At 39.5% G+C, this 18,299-nt stretch overlaps 1 protein-coding gene across 2 annotated transcripts; it reads left to right on the top strand.

The window, feature by feature from the left end:
* The first annotated feature begins 797 nt into the window (after positions 1-797).
* On the top strand, positions 798-18,299 carry BAG1 (BAG cochaperone 1). 2 transcript variants are annotated; one of them, XR_009758356.1, is made up of 8 exons: positions 798-1,446; positions 2,943-3,071; positions 5,527-5,609; positions 7,467-7,580; positions 8,369-8,476; positions 12,243-12,322; positions 15,547-15,609; positions 17,688-17,713. XR_009758356.1 is itself a non-coding variant. In XM_061588916.1 (7 exons), the coding sequence occupies exons 1-7, from the start codon at positions 1,398-1,400 to the stop codon at positions 17,775-17,777; spliced, it is 636 nt and encodes a 211-aa protein (XP_061444900.1). In that variant the 5' UTR covers positions 806-1,397; the 3' UTR covers positions 17,778-18,299. The 2 variants fall into 2 exon arrangements, 1 of the variants encoding a protein (XP_061444900.1); XM_061588916.1 differs by lacking the exon at positions 12,243-12,322 and having other exon boundaries at positions 806-1,446; positions 17,688-18,299.

Below are 18,299 nucleotides of genomic sequence, written 5' to 3'. Positions count from 1 at the left end.
CTCCGCCTGCTCTGCCGTTGAGGACTTTCTTGGATCGTTCTTTGTCTGGTTCCTCTTCCTTGACCTTACCGCCATGGGTGACCCTGCTGGGAGTACATGACTCCTGACGGCATCGCTCACAGGGTTCATTGGAACACGCAAGCCCACTCACCACTACAAGGTGACGATCAAGCGAGGCAGAGGGAAAGGAGTAACACTGAGGTGGCAGCTACGTGTGACTTTTTGTGTGTGGCCCCTCCGCTCATGCACACATCAGGGCCTCGCAGCTAACCTCAGTAGCAAATGATGCTCCCCCAAGGCAAGGTGTATAGTATGCCTGAACATGCACAGTCTGTTTGACAGAAACATTTAATTTCAGATCAGTAGGTCAAACAAACATAATGTGCAACCTGCCTTTTCCCATGAAATATATCTAAGCACTTAATTATAAGTTTCCCATTAAATTTAATAGGATGTACGCCTATCCAAATGGGAGTAGGCTTCCACCCTAATGGAACTATTTCTACTTCTTGTGTGAAAATTAGCCTATGTTACATTTTGTAAAGTTTTAAACAAAGCTTGAATTTAATAAATTCTTTCTTGTGAAATATCGATCATTTCTTGCAAGATACAGTTACCAATGAGTTTTAGAGCGCACTTTGAGGCTGCGTGGAACTGACTATGCAGCCCTCTTGGCTTCCTTGGTGCTCACACATAATCAGTAGTGGTTCTTTATGCAGGTGATGTCCAGGGATTCTTCAGCAACCGCGATGATGCTGAAAGTGTTCCCCAAGTGGTTAGAAGACTGACGGCCATTCATTTAAAAAGCTAGTTACTGGGCAGTAAAAAACAGTCAATTGGCCGGAAACAGAGGTACCTGAGATATAATTACATACGCTCCATAATATGGTACGCCTATTTTATGAATCCGTTCCTGTGTAGGAAGTTCAGAAACCTAGTCACTGAAGGGCTTTTCAGGGCGTGGAGATTAGGGCTGGGAAAGGCGTTAGAGGCCCTTTTCTTTTCTAACTGGCGAAGCTTTCCCCATCATTTAATCTCTACTGTCTGCCTACGTGTAGAAAAACTGCGCCCGCGAAATCCCGGCGGGTCAGACTGCCTTGAAAGGCAGAGGGATGAGGACGCGGCAGCAGGGGGTTCTGCGGCTACAAGGCTCTTCTCCTCCAGGGCCGCTGCAGCGCCTCGTAAGTGGCTTCTGACTGCGACCGGCTGAAGCTCCCCGCTCACCCTTTGCCCTCCGCGGCGGCAGCTTCGGAGGACTGAGGCCGCTTGCGAGAAGAAGCGCTTTCCATCTCCGCCCTCTTCTCTTGGGCCCCTGGCAGTTTCCGGCTCGTGAGGAGGCGTCGCTGTCGGGCAGCAGTCGCAGTCGGTTCTTCGAGCGCCGAGGCCAGCGAGCGGAGATGGCGGCGCCTGGCGGGAACTCGGCCCTCACAGTGACTGTCACCTACGGTAAGAGTCGGAGTAAGCGAAGGAGGAGGCCGCTGCCCGTGGCGGGCCCTGCTCAGGAGAACAGGGTGGGTAAGACAGGCGTTGCAGGCCGGCCGTGCCGAGCGTCTTCCCTGGAGCCACGCAAAGGGGCTGCTCTGCCTCGGGGGCGAAGAACTGGCGTGAGTCTGGCTCCACTGTCACGTTGATCCCATGAGAGGCTGCGGGTCTTCTGCGTGTCCTCTTCCCCTTTGCTTTCTGCCAGATGCAATCCCAACCCTTTCCTTGACTCTGTTACCGAGCCACTCCCGCCACGGAGGCTCTCCTCTCCTGCGTCGCTGGGTCAGACGGCCTGTATGTGGGTGCCACTGAGGGAGGAACTGAAGGAAGGGCTGTGTGTGTGTGTGTACATGTGAGAGCACATTCACACACACACACACACCCCTGAGGCAAGGTTTGTTGTTATGTGCGTTCAAGTCGATTACAACTTATGGCGACCCTATGAATCGGTGACCTCCAAGAGCATCTGCCATGAACCACCCTGTTCAGATCTTGTAAGTTCAGGTCTGTGGCTTCCTTTATGGAATCCATCCATCTCTTGTTTGGCATCTCTTATTTCCTGTTCCAGGCCCCATTACAAGAACACAGGAAGCTATAAGGCTAGAGTGCCTCCACTGTGTGGAGTAAGTGCAGTGGCTTGAATATTAAAATTATTAAGCTGTGAATTGGAGGGGCTGTAGTTTAAATTATACCTCTGCCTTGACCTTAACTAAGTGGACCCAGGCAAAATTTGTTGCCCCCTTCCCAAAACCTATATTATGAAAATAATGCTGATCTATATCAAAGGATTCTTGTAAGTACCACTGAGATGATATATAATATGTATCAATGGGTTATTTAAAGTACTGTATCACTCAGAATGTTCAAAATCATTCACATCAATTATCAGTAACTCTTTTACTAGCCTGAGGATTAGGTTTAGTAAGAGAACCTGCTGCAAAACTTATAAATATCAACTCAAAGCCTCATTGAGTTCAGTGGGGCTTACTCCCACGTACGTTGATTAAGACTTGCAACCTTGATAATGTAAGCTGACTCTTCCATGAGTTGTGGGGTGGGGAGGACCTCTATGGCTGTATGGGAATCAGTAATACATTTTGACCAAAGGATGTTATTGTATTAGCCAAAGCAGGGAGGTGGGCAATTTCAGGGCAGAGACCTTAGCATGGGATGGGAGGACTTTGTCTTGAGTACTGAAATCAGTGGACTTAAAGTGAGTCATGTCTGTTGATTTCAGTGAATCTACTCTGAGTATGACTTAGTTGGATTCAACCCTTAGTGTGTGAAGTTTTTCCACATTGCGTTATCTCCATGCTAGGTAAACTCCATTTGCTAAATACCTGCTTGTAAGACTGCAGGTTGCAGCAGAGGAGCAGAGCCAGTCAAGATAGTGATCCTAATACAGGCTGAGATTCACCCAGAGTGAAATCTGAATATATTTTCTTGGTAATTATTTTCAGGTAATGAAAAGCACAGTCTTCAGGTTGCTTCTGAAGAAGAAGATAGTGAGCCAACAGTACGTGATATGGCTGTCTTAATTGAACAAGTAACTGGGGTTCCAATTTCTTTTCAGAAACTGATATATAAAGGTAAATAACGTTTTCATGACCAAGGAATTTCAGAAGGAAATCACCCTGTGCTTATAGATTACAGCAAAGCCTTTGATTGTGTAGATCATGAAAAACTATGGAATGCTTTAAAAGAAATGGGGGTGCCACAGCATCTGATTGTCCTGATGCGCAACCTATACTCTGGACAAGAGGCTACAGTAAGGATAGAATATAGAGAAACCGATTGGTTCCCAATCGGAAAGGGAGTGAGATGGGTGTATATTATCACCTTATTTGTTTAATCTATATGCAGAACATATATGGAAAGCGGGATTGGACCAAGATGAAGGAGGTGTGAAAATTGGAGGGAGAAATGTCAACCTTTTCATATTTACATCACAATCCAATGCAAAGTAGAGCCCATTGAGTTCATTGGGGCTTACTTTCAAGTACGTGTGTATAGGATTGCAGGCTAAATATCTTCTAGAGTCAGTATTAAATAACAATATACAATTGAATAATTATAATAATATAATTATTACTTATTATTACTTATTATAATAGTATCATTATTATAATATGATATTCAATTATATTGTTATAATTATAATAATCATATTTTATTTAGAGACAGCTAGTATGGTGTAGTCATTAAGAGTGTTGGACTAGGACCTGGGAGACCAGGGTTCAAATCCCCACTCAACCATGAAACTTGCTGGCTAAATTTGGGCTAGTCACTGTCTCTCAGCCTAACCTACCTCACAGGGTTGTTGTGGGGTTAAAATGGAGACAAAGGAGAACAATGTATGCAAACTTGAGTTCCTTGGGGGAAAGGTGGGATATAAATAAAATAATAATCTCTTTTTTCATTAATTCATCCAGAGAACAGATCATGAATCGCTTAAAACTAAATGACTTTTATTTATTGCATGCTGAGGTATGTGCATGAACTGAGAGAGAAAAAACAATTAATTGCTAATTTCATGCTTCTGTTTTTCTTATTAATATATTTATACAGGCTCTGTGTTTTTTAATCAGGCCCATGCAACTTCTGATTTATCAAGCCAAACAAACCTGCCAGGCATGTATTTGTGGCTTGTTAGATATTTGGCACCCCTCCCCCTTTTTACAGTTTCTTTCAGCAGACAGATATAGGAGGCCTGTTGAGCTCATGGTGGAGAGCTATAACATCTGGTGGGATCTGCTCAACTTGAGGGGTTACATTGCACTGGCTCAGTTTTAATGTTTCAGATTTATTATAGTACACATGGTTGGAAAAGAAGCATGGATGCTGTTACAGCTACTCTAATCTTCGAGACTTTCCTTACCATTTTTACATAGCAGGAATTTATGAGAGAAAAATGGCTCTTACCCATTGTTGATAATAAGGCTGACATAAATCCTAAAAAATACCTATGAGTATCAAAGGCACACTGAAAACCTTTTCAAATTATTTCATTTGCTTTCTGTTTTTAATTATCTTGAAAATATTCTGTTTTGCACTTTGCTTGTAAAGTGAGCTTCTGAGCTGGATATTTGATCAAACAAATAGAGCTTCTTAAAGAAAGAATGTTTAATAATGACTAGAATGCGTGCAGCCTCTGCCATATACATGCTGCAGTATGGGTGGCTGATTTGCTCTGATGTCACAATGTGCCTTTGGCAATCAGAGGTGTCACAATTCCTCTGCTGTTGTGTAAATGAGGGCTTGGGCAACTAGGCAGCTGAGTGCTATGAGAGACTGAAAAGATCTTAGAATGTGAATTTTGAAATTATGAGAAATTTGTTAGATTAAAAATCAATGTATTGCATGGGGGTCATGGGCTTTCAGATTATACTTTGTATCAACAGCAAATCAACTGAGTGATTTTGTAGCCTTTTAAAACAGATAATGCCTTCAACTTTTTTACCTATAGTTTATTAGGATTTTCACATTATTACAATAAAACAGTACAATCCCTTATTCCCTCCCCAACCCACCTCTCCCAACTCCTCTCCCTCTCTCCCCCTTTTTTCTTTTTGGTTACAACCATCTCATTTCTGATGTTCAGCTGTTTGGCATGTTATGCAAGTGTTCAGATTCACATGCTCAGATAAGGATTAAAATAAAGGAGTGTCAGCGCTCTGCTGTGGTCCCAGAGTAACAGTCATTAAATTGGAAACGTTTCCATCCCTGCATTGTATATTGCCTCCCACTTCTAGTTGTGGGTTTTGCTCATTAAACGGTTCCAAAAATGTGCTCCAAATCTCTTGGAAGTTTGATTTTTTAGCTTACAGCTTCATATTGGTATATATGTGTGTAAAAGGTATTTATTTATTTATTTATTATATTTTTATACCGCCCCATAGCTAAAGCTCTCTGGGCGGTTTACAGCCATTAAAGGTATGTAAATTGTTTCATCTTATTGACTGAATGTAAGACATTAGTGACTCTTAGTTTTGTTTATTGACATTTACAAAATAAAAATGTGCATTTGTTTGTTTTTCCTCCTAGGAAAGTCCCTGAAAGAAATGGAACAGCCATTGGCAACATTTGGAGTGAAAAATGGTTGTAAAGTAATGCTGATTGGGAAAAGGGTAACTTTAATTTTATGAAGCCTATATTGGATGCTACAGCTATTTAATTAATGACAATGGAGAATAGGCTCAATATATCATATATGGTGGACTCTCTAAACATGAGCAGGCATAGTTCTCTTTGGAATGATATAATACATGCTAATTTACCATATCTTCTCAAGCACAGAAAACTTTTCCCTTGCTCTTTTTGCAAGTGGAAGATAAGGAAACTATGCTTTTGTTTCCTTTCCTTGTTTTTTCACTTTAAATGTGTTTTGTGGGGGTGGAGGGAGAGTTGTATCAAATCCCTGGCTTGAATTTCAGAGAACCATGAACAGAAAGATATTCAATGAACTTGCAGCAGAAAACTTCCCCCTGTGCAGCACCACAGTGTATTGGGGATTGTGTTACAGTATGAGAGAGGTGGTGGATAATGAAGATACAGGCTATTGCATATAAACTCTAGTGCAATGTTCTTCAACCTTGCATTCCCAGATGTTCTTGGACTACAACTCCCATCATCCCCAGCCAGCTTAGTCACTGTCAAGGGATTGCGGGAATTGTAGTCCAAGAACATCTGGGGACCTAAAGTGAAGGACGCTGCTCTAGTGAACCATAAAAGGATCTTGAAAAAGTGTTTGCACAAACAGAAGAACTTATTTAGAGTTAGCATCACTTTGCAAGCAGTATTCCTCCACTAATTTAGAAACGGCCCTTCTGTAATTTGTCAATGTGTTTAAAAAACACGAATGTGTATAAGAGGTCTTTTCTTTCAAAGGTTTTTTCTTTATTCCATTTCACCCCTCAATGTTTCTGTAACAATGTTTTTGTAACACAAGTTGTGTCAGATAAATCAACCTTTTTTTATATATATTTTTGTTACCTTTATATTTCTCCTTTTTGCTTTGTTTGTGAGCACGTAGAGTATGTTAGTATAAAAACTGTAATTTGATAATAATAAAATATCAGGCTTTCTGTGAGTGGAAGAGCACCTTTGGCATCAACCCTGGTTTTTTTAATACATAAATTTATATCAACCCTGATTTCTGTGGTACTTAAGTGCCTCACGTGCTGTGGATTTCCTTTTTACCTCCTGTCCTCTTCTGTTCTTCCCACAATGTGTTTTCTTTTGTTCTGGTCTTGTTAAAATGTATTAATTGCCTTTTTAAAAATAATTTGTGCTAGGCAATATACAAAATAACTTAAAATAATGGAAGTATATCAGCTAAGCAATAACCTCCTTTGGGTTTGTTTTCACTGCTCTTGTTCCTATCCAACCAACTCTGTGTTCTCTTCTGAAGTTGTTATGTACCTTGCACGTCTGTGAATTGGAAGGGTCTAAAAACCTTCTAGGGCACGGTGGGGAAAACTGCCCCCCCCCCAATATTGTTGGAGTACAACTCCTATGCTCTGGCTACAGTTGATGGAAGGAGTCCAGCAACATCGGGGGGGGGCGGCACAGATTCCTCACCCCTGTGGTAGATAAACTCCCTTCTTGATAAGGAAGCCCTCTTTCCCCTAACAACACCATCTAGAATATATGCATATTCTAAAAACTTAATTGTAGCTGTACTTTACTGCTTTGGGTACTGTTTCATTTGCTCGTGGACATAAAACAGTAACATCTGGGTAGATATTAATATTTGCCAGCAGTACCTATCTTTGCTAGGATGTACATCCATTCAAATAGTGAGCCTATTGATTAAAAAAACTAAGGATGCTTGATAACTAATAAATTCAGGGTGTTGAATGCAGCAATAAGGAGTTTCTAGGTCTTTGTTAAATGTATGCTAGCAGACCTTCTTTGAGTATAATCTCATGTCATAAAAGTTATTACTGATGAAAATGTGTATCATCTTGTTCTAAAATACACAGAACAGTCCAGAGGAAGAGGCCGAATTAAAGAAATTAAAAGATTTGGAGAAATCTGTGGAGCAAATAGCAAAAAAAATAGAAGAAGTTAATAAAGAACTTGGAGGTATTCAGAAAGTAAGATGATTTCTTGTTTCGATAGTTCACCTAACTTTGTAATTTTTAATTGTTTATATTATATTTGTCTGGTTTAAAATGAATTTACCTCAGAAGAGAGGTCAACTATCTTGATATTTATAGTGTACTAAGTAGGTATATGAGGGCTTACGTGGTCAGAAGCAACTGTGTATATAAATGTGAAAAATAAGTGACATCTGTAGTAATTTCCCTTAAGTTCCAAAAAGAGAGGGGGATGGGATAGTATAGAGCTGCTGTTTTATGTTATGACTGCTTATCTCATCCATATACTTCCTGATGGTGCAGGAAGGTCAGGAAACTGCATTTCCCTTTAATTGCCCTTATTCCTTCTCACTCTGACTTTGTAAACTTTCCCCTACAAGAGCTTCCTGACTTAAAATTGAAATGATCTACATTGCATTAATTGTTCCCCTTTCTGTGGCTTATTTTTTGCTGATTTCACATTTCCAAAATGAAAGGTACACTTCTGTTTGTCAGGAAAAAAATCATCCTTGATTAAAATTGTTTTAATACTGGTAAAAGTTTTCAAAGTTCAAAAATGCTCCCTGCACAATTTTGTTAAGCTAATATGGAAGGTTGGTTGGGAATTCTCTTCTTTACTTGGGTTTGCAGCCAGTGTTTGTCTCTTGTTTTAATTTCTTCAGAACTACAGAAAAGGTGTATGAAATTTGATAAACAACTTTAAAGAGATCATCTAGAGTAGCTGTCTTCAGGTATGCTATGAATAAACTTTTCATATAATATGAAAAAATACATTTTCTGTACAGGGTTTTCTAGCAAAGAATCTTCAAACTGAAGCTCTTAACCAGTTAGACAAACGGATAAAGGGAACTGCTGAGCAATTTATGAAGATTCTGGAACAGATTGATGCCATTGTGAGTAAATTAATTGTAACAATAAGTTGTTGATTTCTGAAAGGAATTTCAGTTGTTTGTATTTTTAAGTACTGTGGCTTCAGAATAATGGGCTTGCTAGTCACTTAGGAGACACAAAATTAATGGCTTTTTGTGGGTGTTTGTGGGTGTTGTCCCATTGTTAAATAGGCATCTCTGTTACACTGTCCTTATTTTCTGTGACATGAAATCTGTAGTTGCAAATACCTATTTTGGAAAGGCATCATATTGACAGCTATCAAATTCATTATTGTATACAGTTGAGACAAAGGCTCCCACTCCAGAAAGCTGCATTCTACATATACATATGTTGCGCTTCATGCATCAGAGGCATTTTGAACAGCAATTTCCCTCTGTGCTACATGGGAAGATGGTACTGTAACTCTGGGTAGCGGGTTGGAAGACACATCTTCCAATGCTATGTAGAAGAGTTGCTGCTGTAACAGAGCAAAACATTTCTTGTATGTTTGGAACTTCTCATGCACTTCTCCAGATTGAGGCTGAAGATACATTTTATCCTCATAGAAATGAACAATTTTCTTCTGAGGGCTGCTTCATATGTTTAATGTTTTGCTTATTTGGTGCTATTATGAATGGCGGAAAAGGAAAACAAATCTTGTGGTTTTTTTTATAACTTCCTAAGGTCTATTTCATACATGATATTTTCCTACACCAATATCTCTTCTCTGTAGAAAAAAATGGCTTACATTGCATGTATAACATCCTCATTAGCAAAATGTGTTTATTTCACCAAATGCATACATAATGGGAAGCATCACAGCTTACACCTGCAGCAAAATTGATATACGGGTTCCTAATGAGCGTGTCTGTTATTTCTTGCACAGAAGTAAAATCTGTGCGAGAAGAGCCTTAAGTGCTTGTATTATAATGTAGGAGGTTTTCTTGCATTAAGTATGGGATTCTGGGTCCATTTGAAGAACAGTATATTACATGAGCTCTGGCTTATATATTTTTAAGCAAACTAGATTTTTTCAAGAGTTTATTGGTTGGGAAAGCTAATACTTAGGTTCAGCCCCCATCCTTAACTACAAAAACAGATTGAGGTTTTCATTTATTACAGCACTAGCAGGCTCATACATGGTGTTGCCCGGGAATTTTAAGAAACCCCCAAAATCAGTGCAGTTTTGAAAGGTTTAGGCCACCATCTTGCTTCAAAATGGTGTGTAATTATTTCCAAACATAGATGAAGACCTGCTTCTTGATCTCAGGAACCATCATGCCAAACTTGGTTATGATCTCTTAAGATGTGTCTGAATGCATAGTGAATAAACAGAGGGTGGCTAGCATCCAAATGGGCAATCAAAAAGAGAAGGTCAAAGACCAAGATGCTGGAGAGTGGGAACTTTTATTTTTGATAAAACCCAACACGTTCCAGCCTGTTATCTACAGGCCTTCATCAGGGGATGATAACTTGAAAGATTAAAGGACGAGCAAATCGCTTTCTGTACTGTACCAATATCAAACGTCTGATATTGGTACAGTACAGAAAGCAATTTGCTTATCAAAAATAAAAGTTCCCACTCTGCAGCATCTTGGTCTTTGACCTTCTCTTTTGAATGCATAGTGAACCAACAAACAACTTTCCAAAATATATAGTAGATGCATGGTAAATACTAGCTATTTTTGCCCACAGAGAACTGGGGAATCTTTTCCAACTAGTTATTTTTACAAAACATCTTAGAACTTACAAGTAGATCGAGTATTTAAATAATCACACTTCCATTTCCCTATTCTTAGAATACATGTTTCTGAAACTTATTCATAGGTTGCTTTTAAAAATGCAAAGGCTTCATCTCTATGTGTCCTGAAAGCATTCATATTTTAGTATATGCCGCCCTGGGCTCCTGCTGGGAGGAAGGGCAGGATATAAATCAAACAATAAATAAATGAATAAATAAATAGTATATTCATATTTACAGTATCCGTTGGCTATGACAATGGGATCAAACATTTGGTGTCAATAGGCAACTGTTTCTTTCTTTAATACTTAAGAATTTGCTCAAATATACATGACTTACTTTAAAAAATGAATTGGTCTGCTTATGCAACCTATTTGCCAACGTTAGCAAATACAAGGTTATGTCTGTAGGACTGTTAAGAGAATGATGCACATTTAAATAGTTAACTTTGTATTTGTGAACTTTTCAAAATATTTTGGAGATTTAATACTAGATTAAAAACCTATTTGCTGATTTAAATAGTGGTCTTTTTCATGTTCTGACTAATAAATACCTAATGGGTGAATATATAATATAATTCAGAATTTATTATAATTGTTAATTGTGCATTGTTCTATGGAACCGAGAGAGCACAAACTGGAAGGTTAAATTGAAGTCCAAGTAGATGAATCTATCTCAACATTATCACTAATACTGCAGTCTTCTTTCTCATTACTATAGTCTTGTGATGTAGGCTATAATTATTCCCATTTCAGATGGAGAACTGAGAATGACTTGCCTACAAACTATCCAGTGAGCCAGGACTGAGTGAAAAGGATCAAACCCTGATCCAAAATATCTGTTGGACCTTACTGGCCAACATGGGTCATAAGAAGGTTGTTCTACACTGGCTATGATGCATGGGAAATGCAAATATATTTTTCATTTTAGCCTGATGTAGGTCAAGGTGAAATTGCCTTTCCACCCCCTGAAAAGCAACCACAAAGTGATTTGCAATAATCATAAAACAATATTAAAACAACAAAACCCAGAAAATAAAAAGCAACAATGATAGCAAATTGAGAATAGCTAATACATTGTTCAAGAATGCACTACTGAAAAGTACCTTGGAATAATAAAGCACAAAGAAAGGGATCCAGCCTGATCTTTCAAGGCAGGGAGTTCCATAATTTAGGGCTCAATCCAACTTGCATTTATGATGGGCTGAGGGGAATTGGATGTGGCTGGGTCCCGGCTCGGCTGGGCTACGCTGGCACAAGTCCCTCAGCCCGGCTTAGCTGTGACCCAGCGGGCTCAGCCAAGACCGGCACAGGTGGAGCTGGCAGAAGCCAGCATAAGGCCTGAAAAAGCAGTGTGTTGGGAGTGTATCAGGGGAGGGGCTGAGGTGAGGGGACTTAGGCCACATCCAACTCGTGTTCGAAGCGCTCCTGCAGGTCCCAATCCAGGCAAAACTTATACCGGGAAGAGGTCGGTCTAAGGAAATAATTGCAATGGAAGTCAATGGGGAGGGCTTACTCCCCAGCAGGGGTATTTGGGAGAGGAGGTTTCTACTTTCTCATCCCTGTGCGCAGCTCCAGGCTGAGCAGAGGCTTCTGACTGGCAGTTGGATGCGGCGGAACTTTATGCCAGCTTCTCTTGCTCCAGGTCAACTTACGCTGGTTTCCCCTGAGTTGGATTGCTCTGCCCACCACCACAACACAGAAGGTCCCATCCTATATATCCACCAGGTGCATCTCTGATGGTAGTGGGTTGCTGAACCTCCTCCTCTGTGTGCAGACATAATCCTATGGGTGGAAGTGGTCCTGTACCTAAGTCCTAAACAAGCTAAAACTTCAAAAGGACAAATCCAGCTCTTTGAATTGGGAATAGTGCATCTGGAGACATTTTAAATGAAGAACTAGCCAGGTTTGCTCTGCAAGACGTTGCTATCACCAAGCCCTTAAATTTCAGTTGGTGAGAGAGTCTTGCATAAACACCCCCAAGCATTAGATGATCTTTGTTGTTGAACTTTATTTTAATTGAATATTCAAATGTTATTGTAACTCAAGGTGTATTGCCAACTTCACCTCTTAAAACCTTGAATAGTTGGACAACGTATTCCTGGAGAGGAGACGTAAGCTGACTTAAGGTAAAAAGAAAAGATGGTGAGATCTAATTTGAATGTTACTATAATGTTTTTCTCAAACCACTCTAAGTGAGTTGGTGAAGTTAAGATCTGTTTGGTGCTGTGATCCTGTGTTTGCCAGTTCCCACTGAACATGAGCTTTTAAAATAGTCTTGGGAATCTTGCTAAAGGTTCACAGTCAGGGCTATTTCTGAGTGGATTATTTGATCTAAAGCACTCTTATCTATTTGTAATGATAAATTACAAATGGCATGTTCAGTCATATATTATCTATGTAGACCAAAGATGAGGAACCTTTTGCCCTTTGGATGTTATTGGACCATCAGCCCCAACCAGCATTGCCATTAGTGATAATGGGAGTTGTAGTCCAACATCTGGAGGGCCATAGGCCTGGTTAAATACTGCCATTGCAATTCTTTTCTCCCAGTTCATTTTTAACAAGTTTCCCTTTGCTCTCTGAAATGCACTTAGATATCTGTAATACGTAGGCGAGGTTCTTGTATTCCTTTGGAGATTCTTAATTACATTTCCCTCTTGCCTAGAAGAGTGTTCCCTGCAAAATGCAGGCCTTCCTCTTGCAGAAGGTATTTTCTGTTTTAGAACCCTCCACTGAGAGATAACTAACACATTCCCTTTTTTCGGAATAGAATAAATTTGCCTGTAATGCCATTTAGGATCCAGAATGGTTCAGAGGATACTTCTTGTTGGACCATTGGAGTAGGGTTGCTAGTAGGGTATACAATCTGTTGTAGGTAGAACCAGAACTAGTGTAGCTGGTTGTTAAAATTATGAACCAGGAAATTCCTGGTTTGAATGTAGCTTCAGTCATAAAGTCACTAGGTGGTCTTGGGCAAGGCAGTGTCTCTGCTACCGTCTCCATCTGGAATATGGGGATGATAATAATGCAGAGATGTTGTATGGATGATCAATCACTTTAGAATCCTTGAAGTTTAAATTACCTATTTTATTTAAGGGATTTACAACCTGCCTTCAAGAGGTTACGAGGGTTGCTTACAAAGTTACAATGGGTACTGTCCATTGCTAATCATACTTGGAGTAGACCCATTGAAATCAGTGGACTGGTTTGTCTATTTCAGTGGGTCTGGTTTGAGTACGAGTAACACTGGATATCCCCTGACAAATTTAAAACAACTTTGAAATAATCACAATATAAAAGAGCATTGTTATGAAGTTGTCTTTATACCCAAATACTTTTGTGCATTCAGTAGATTGTTTACCATACCAGGTATCCTCTGAATTATTTCAGATCCTATCTTTTGTTCACATGGGACAATGCATCAGTTCCTCTCTAAGTTCATAATTTTATGTCTCTTGCTCATCATGGCATCTTCTAAGCATTTTCTGAAGTGTATATACTGTATTAAAGGCTTCATAATTCTGTGCCAAGAAATCTGGGATCTGTATATATTTTAACATTTTTAACACCTTGTTTTACTTAATTCTGCTTCTGCCAGTTATGTGGAAGGGCTAAGAACTATGAATGCCCATGAAACCCTGTGGCAAATGCTAAAAGTCCACCCCAGCCTATCTCCTGGCTTTGGAGAAAGTGACCCACAAACTTTCAAACCTATCTTCACAATCTTAGGGGCCAGAAATATTCATGACTGAGATTCCCAGAATGTTGAATTCTATGCCCCATGTATAATTTCAGTGTATATACAAAGCCCAGAGTATGTGGAATATGTATGCAATCATTGTTGAAAATCTGTGTAGCATAGATTTTTAAATCCCAAATGAAATGCTAGTATTTCACACACACTGTGACAGTCTGAAATGTCAAATTCTTACATTACAGGAGATGAGCTCATTATTTTAAAAAGAACTCTTTGTAAAAACCATTGTGATGTATACATCATGATTTCTGTAACTAGCTAGCCTTTCTGGCCTATAAGTTAGGCTTAGGCAAAACTAAGGCCATGCTAGTGGCAACATACATTCAGAAAGACCCTGTGTTGAGAGTTCATATAATATATATTGATATGATTTAAAAATTAACATGTAAGAGAATTTTCACATTTGATATTAATATATAGATTCCGGGGAGGGAAAACACACAAGATGGTCTAGGGTTCAGTGAACACAATTTGGGTATGTAATAAACAGGTTGGCTATTTTTAGTGTTCATCTACAGAATAAATTCATGAGAAGGCCCACTCCTCCGTCAAGTTTTAACTAAGAGTGCACCTGAATTCCATTTCCATAGCAGTATGTGATGCCTGATGATAGACTTGATGAAAGTTATTAAAGTTTGTGTGAAGAGAAGCCTGCCATTCCACTCTTTTTTTTTTTTTACTTCCTCTCTAGGCAGTGGCAGCAGTTCCCAATGGAAATCCTAAGAGCTTTAACATTTGTTGCAGGCATGCAGAACCTTTGGCCCTTCAGATGCTGCTGAACTCCAACGCCCATCATTCCTGGCAGTTGGCTGTGCTTGCAGGGGCTGATAGGAATTGTAGTTCAGAAACAGCTGGAGGGCCAAAGATTCTTCTCACCTAATCTATTGTAATTGGGTCCTTTATTGGACAAGCCTGCTCTGCAGAAGCTGTAACAGTTCAAATGTACTAGGGTTGCATTGAACTTGTGAGAAGGAATATTCAGTCATATCTAACTGCTCTTCAGTCATTTATGGCAGAGGCAGGGAACTGGATCTGGCTGGTGCACCTGTCGGTCATCTAACACTACAGTGACATCATGTGACCCTTTTTCACTTGCATGGTTTGAATTCAAACTTCAGGGAAAGGCACAGACTGCTTAGCCTGTGCACACGGTGCACCGCAAGCCCTCATTGGTGGGGTCTTCCAAAGCCCCATACATTGCACAGGGTTTCGCAAAGTCAATCAGCGGTATTTGCAAACTCACTTGCAGCCTCACCTATGTCAGGCACGGGGCATTTGAGCATGGCTTTGTCGAAATGGCCTTGTGGGCCAAATGGGGAAGTCTGGTGGGCCTAATTAGGCCTGCGAGCTGAAGGTTCCCCAGCCCTGGTTTATGGAGATTGCTAGACATGCAGTATAATATACTAGCAGTGCCATTGGACTGATTATGTAATGAATAACGTCATACAGCTAACTGATTCTGTTTAGGTTGTCATCCCAATTTACATATATTTTACTAATATTGAGGTACCTTTTGTGAAGCTGTATTTGGACATATGACTTTATTGTGTTTACAACAAGGCAACATCAAATTTGTATTTGTTTGGCCCCCAGAATCTGCCAGAAAACTTCAGTGACTGTAAACAGAAAAAGAAGGGGCTTGTGAAAAAGGTTCAGGTTAGTCCTATTCTAAAGTAAAGGTGTTCATCTAATGCATAGATTAGGAAGTGGAACTTCCAAACCTACGGAGAAATTCTGTAATCTCCATTAAAATCTCAAAAACAGAACTCCAGCCATAGTCTGCCTTGTTAAGAGACAGTGATACTTTAAATAAAGAAAACGAATTATGTATGTTTGCCTCATTTATAAATCAGAGGAAAAGCAAGTATTATCCCAGATGAGTGTGTGTTACTGTTTTATTGGTTACCTATATTAAAGCAATATTCTTGAGGGTACATTGCTTCCAACTAGTAGGTAAAGCTACCCAATTTGACTTCTATTGACTTTTTTTACCCAGTTCACCACTTAAAATTAATCTCCAGCTTTGTTAATATAAATACTGCCTAGTTGCTCTTATTTCTGTTTTCTACTTGCCAAGAAACCTGTGTATTTTGTATAAAGATGGAGACCACAGGTCTGGATTACAAGATGGATATAATATTTAAATGTGGGGTGTTTGTGTTTACAACTGTATGTTTCTTCATCCCAGCAGTCCAAGGGACAACCTGAAACTGAGTACAGCCTAATTTGTTGTCTGCTACATTCTCCCACATTCCATCTCAAGACTGACTGAATGCATAGTGCATTTGAATACCTAGCACTGGAATATTATACATCTTAGTTTTCTTGCTGTGTAGATGTTAAGTAGAGCTAGTCAAACATTCACTGTTTGTTCCCTTGGTCAACCCAAGGAAAAATAATATGAAATTCTGGATACCTATGGTATGCCTTCACTGAAATAAAGCAAGCATAAGAAGCCGTTGTACCTTGGCTTCTAGTTTTGCTGGAATTAGGAGGTTATTTTTTTCAGCACCACTCTCATGAGCTTCTGTAAGAATATATTTATCTTGGACTTTTCAAGGAGATGCCAAGCCACAAAATGTAGAGTTGGAAAGTGTTGTTGAGCCATCAAAATTGAAGCTTGGTCTAAATCTGTCCAACTTTTGCATGCATTTAGATTGGTTTCAATCTAAAACAGCCTTCTCTAACCTGATACCCTCCAGATGTTTTGGAGTACAACTCCCAATCCATCCCAGCCAGAATGGCCAATGGCCAAGGATTATAGGAGTTGTAGCCGATCTGGAAGGTACCAAATTGGAGAAGGTTGACCTAGAGTAAGGCAGCTGGAATGTGTGCAGCGGTCATGGTTGTACTTACACCACCATTCCAAGTCTAACTTGTTCAGATATGGGTCAGATGCAACATTGTCTTAGAGCAGTGTGCCAAAGAAATGTTTGTGTGAACCTTGTAGGTTTAACTTAAGTAGGTTTGTTTGCTTGCTGCTTAGGTTACAGAATCCTAGGAACTAGTATTCCATTTCCATTGATCCATATTCCACAGTGAGAGCGAACTGTTTAGTAAAAACACACACACCTCCATCTCAGAGGAGCAGACAGTAGTTGAACACCTGATCTCACTAGCTCAGGCTTTCCTGCAGAAAGCAAACATTTATGTTTGAGTAGCTGAATGGCATTGATTTCATGAATCTCTGGTGTTAATATATTGAGTTATATGTAGCCCTGGCCCCTGCAAAACATTGCTTGTAAATTGGGAGTAAGCCTTGGGAATACACATGATCCATTTGTGGCATGACTTCCCCCTCCCCTTCCTTGTTGGCTTTAATTGTAGTTTAGCACCTGTGCCTAACTTTGGTAAACACTAACCATGCTGCCTCTCAGCTAGAATTTACAAGCCCACCAACATTCTGAACTCTTGGTTAAGATGGAAAACACATTATCAGAGGTAAAACTATGATTAAGACCAACAGCAAAGGCAAGTGCAATTCATATTGAAGAGAGGAAAGGTGTGGGGGTGAAGCGCTCATTCCCAGGGCTAGCTCCCAGTTTGCAAACTGGTTACTGCCACACCAGACCTTAGATAAATGTTGTAATAGAAATAGTTGTGTCTGTTGTTCAGTCTTTAATAAAGTAAACTGTTGTTCTTGCTACCTTTCCTCTGTTGAAAATACTATTCATGTTTTTTTAGATATCTTTCTACATTAAGCTTCATTGTTAATTCTTTAATTTTGTTTTCAGGCTTTCCTTGCACAGTGTGATACAGTAGAAGGAAGCATTGGTCAAGAAATTGATAAACTACAGTTGAAGAACATGGCCCTGGCAGAATGAGGCATTATTTTACGTAACTAGGAGAAGTAATTGCTCTGTGAGCAAGAAGAAGAGTTTGCTCTTCATTTTGGAGCACCTGTTTAGTGTTTAAATTTTTATTTTAAGCAGAGTCCAGTAATCCTGTTGCATGTTGACCATTGCTTACTGGTTGTCTTGTGTTCTGCTTAGATGTAGAGCTCTTATTTCCAGAAATAATACAAAACATCTGCCATTTTTCTTGAATATATTCTAAAACATACTTTGTGTGATCATACGTGTTTCAATTAACTACATGTTGTTTTACTTTATAAATCAGTCACAGTGACTACTGTAATTGATCATAAGTATTTGTATGTGTTCTCAGATGTAGGAAAGATTTAGCCAGCTGAGATTTTTTCTCTTACTTTCAGGATGCCTAAAATGGAATGTACTGTAAGATGCATTTTACTTTTAACCTAGTAGCTGAACATCAATGAGGTCCTTGATGGTCATTTTTACATAATTACGATACATTGTGTATAAATTTTGTGTTCTGTTTTGGAA

Source organism: Rhineura floridana, chromosome 11 (genome assembly GCF_030035675.1).
Source record: "Rhineura floridana isolate rRhiFlo1 chromosome 11, rRhiFlo1.hap2, whole genome shotgun sequence".
Lineage (NCBI taxonomy): Eukaryota > Metazoa > Chordata > Lepidosauria > Squamata > Rhineuridae > Rhineura > Rhineura floridana.
Note: the sequence above shows the minus strand (reverse complement) of the source record. Positions and strands in the feature narration are given on the sequence as shown.

What these genes read in the sequence shown, in the direction of transcription:
- BAG1 (XM_061588916.1), top strand. Translation starts at nt 1,398, where the DNA reads ATGGCGGCGCCTGGCGGGAACTCGGCCCTCACAGTGACTGTCACCTAC. An exon ending in TAATGCTGATTGGGAAAAGG is followed by an intron (nt 5,610 to 7,466) that starts GTAACTTTAATT and finishes TAAAATACACAG; the next exon opens with AACAGTCCAGAGGAAGAGGC. An exon ending in GGCTTGTGAAAAAGGTTCAG is followed by an intron (nt 15,610 to 17,687) that starts GTTAGTCCTATT and finishes TTTTGTTTTCAG; the next exon opens with GCTTTCCTTGCACAGTGTGA.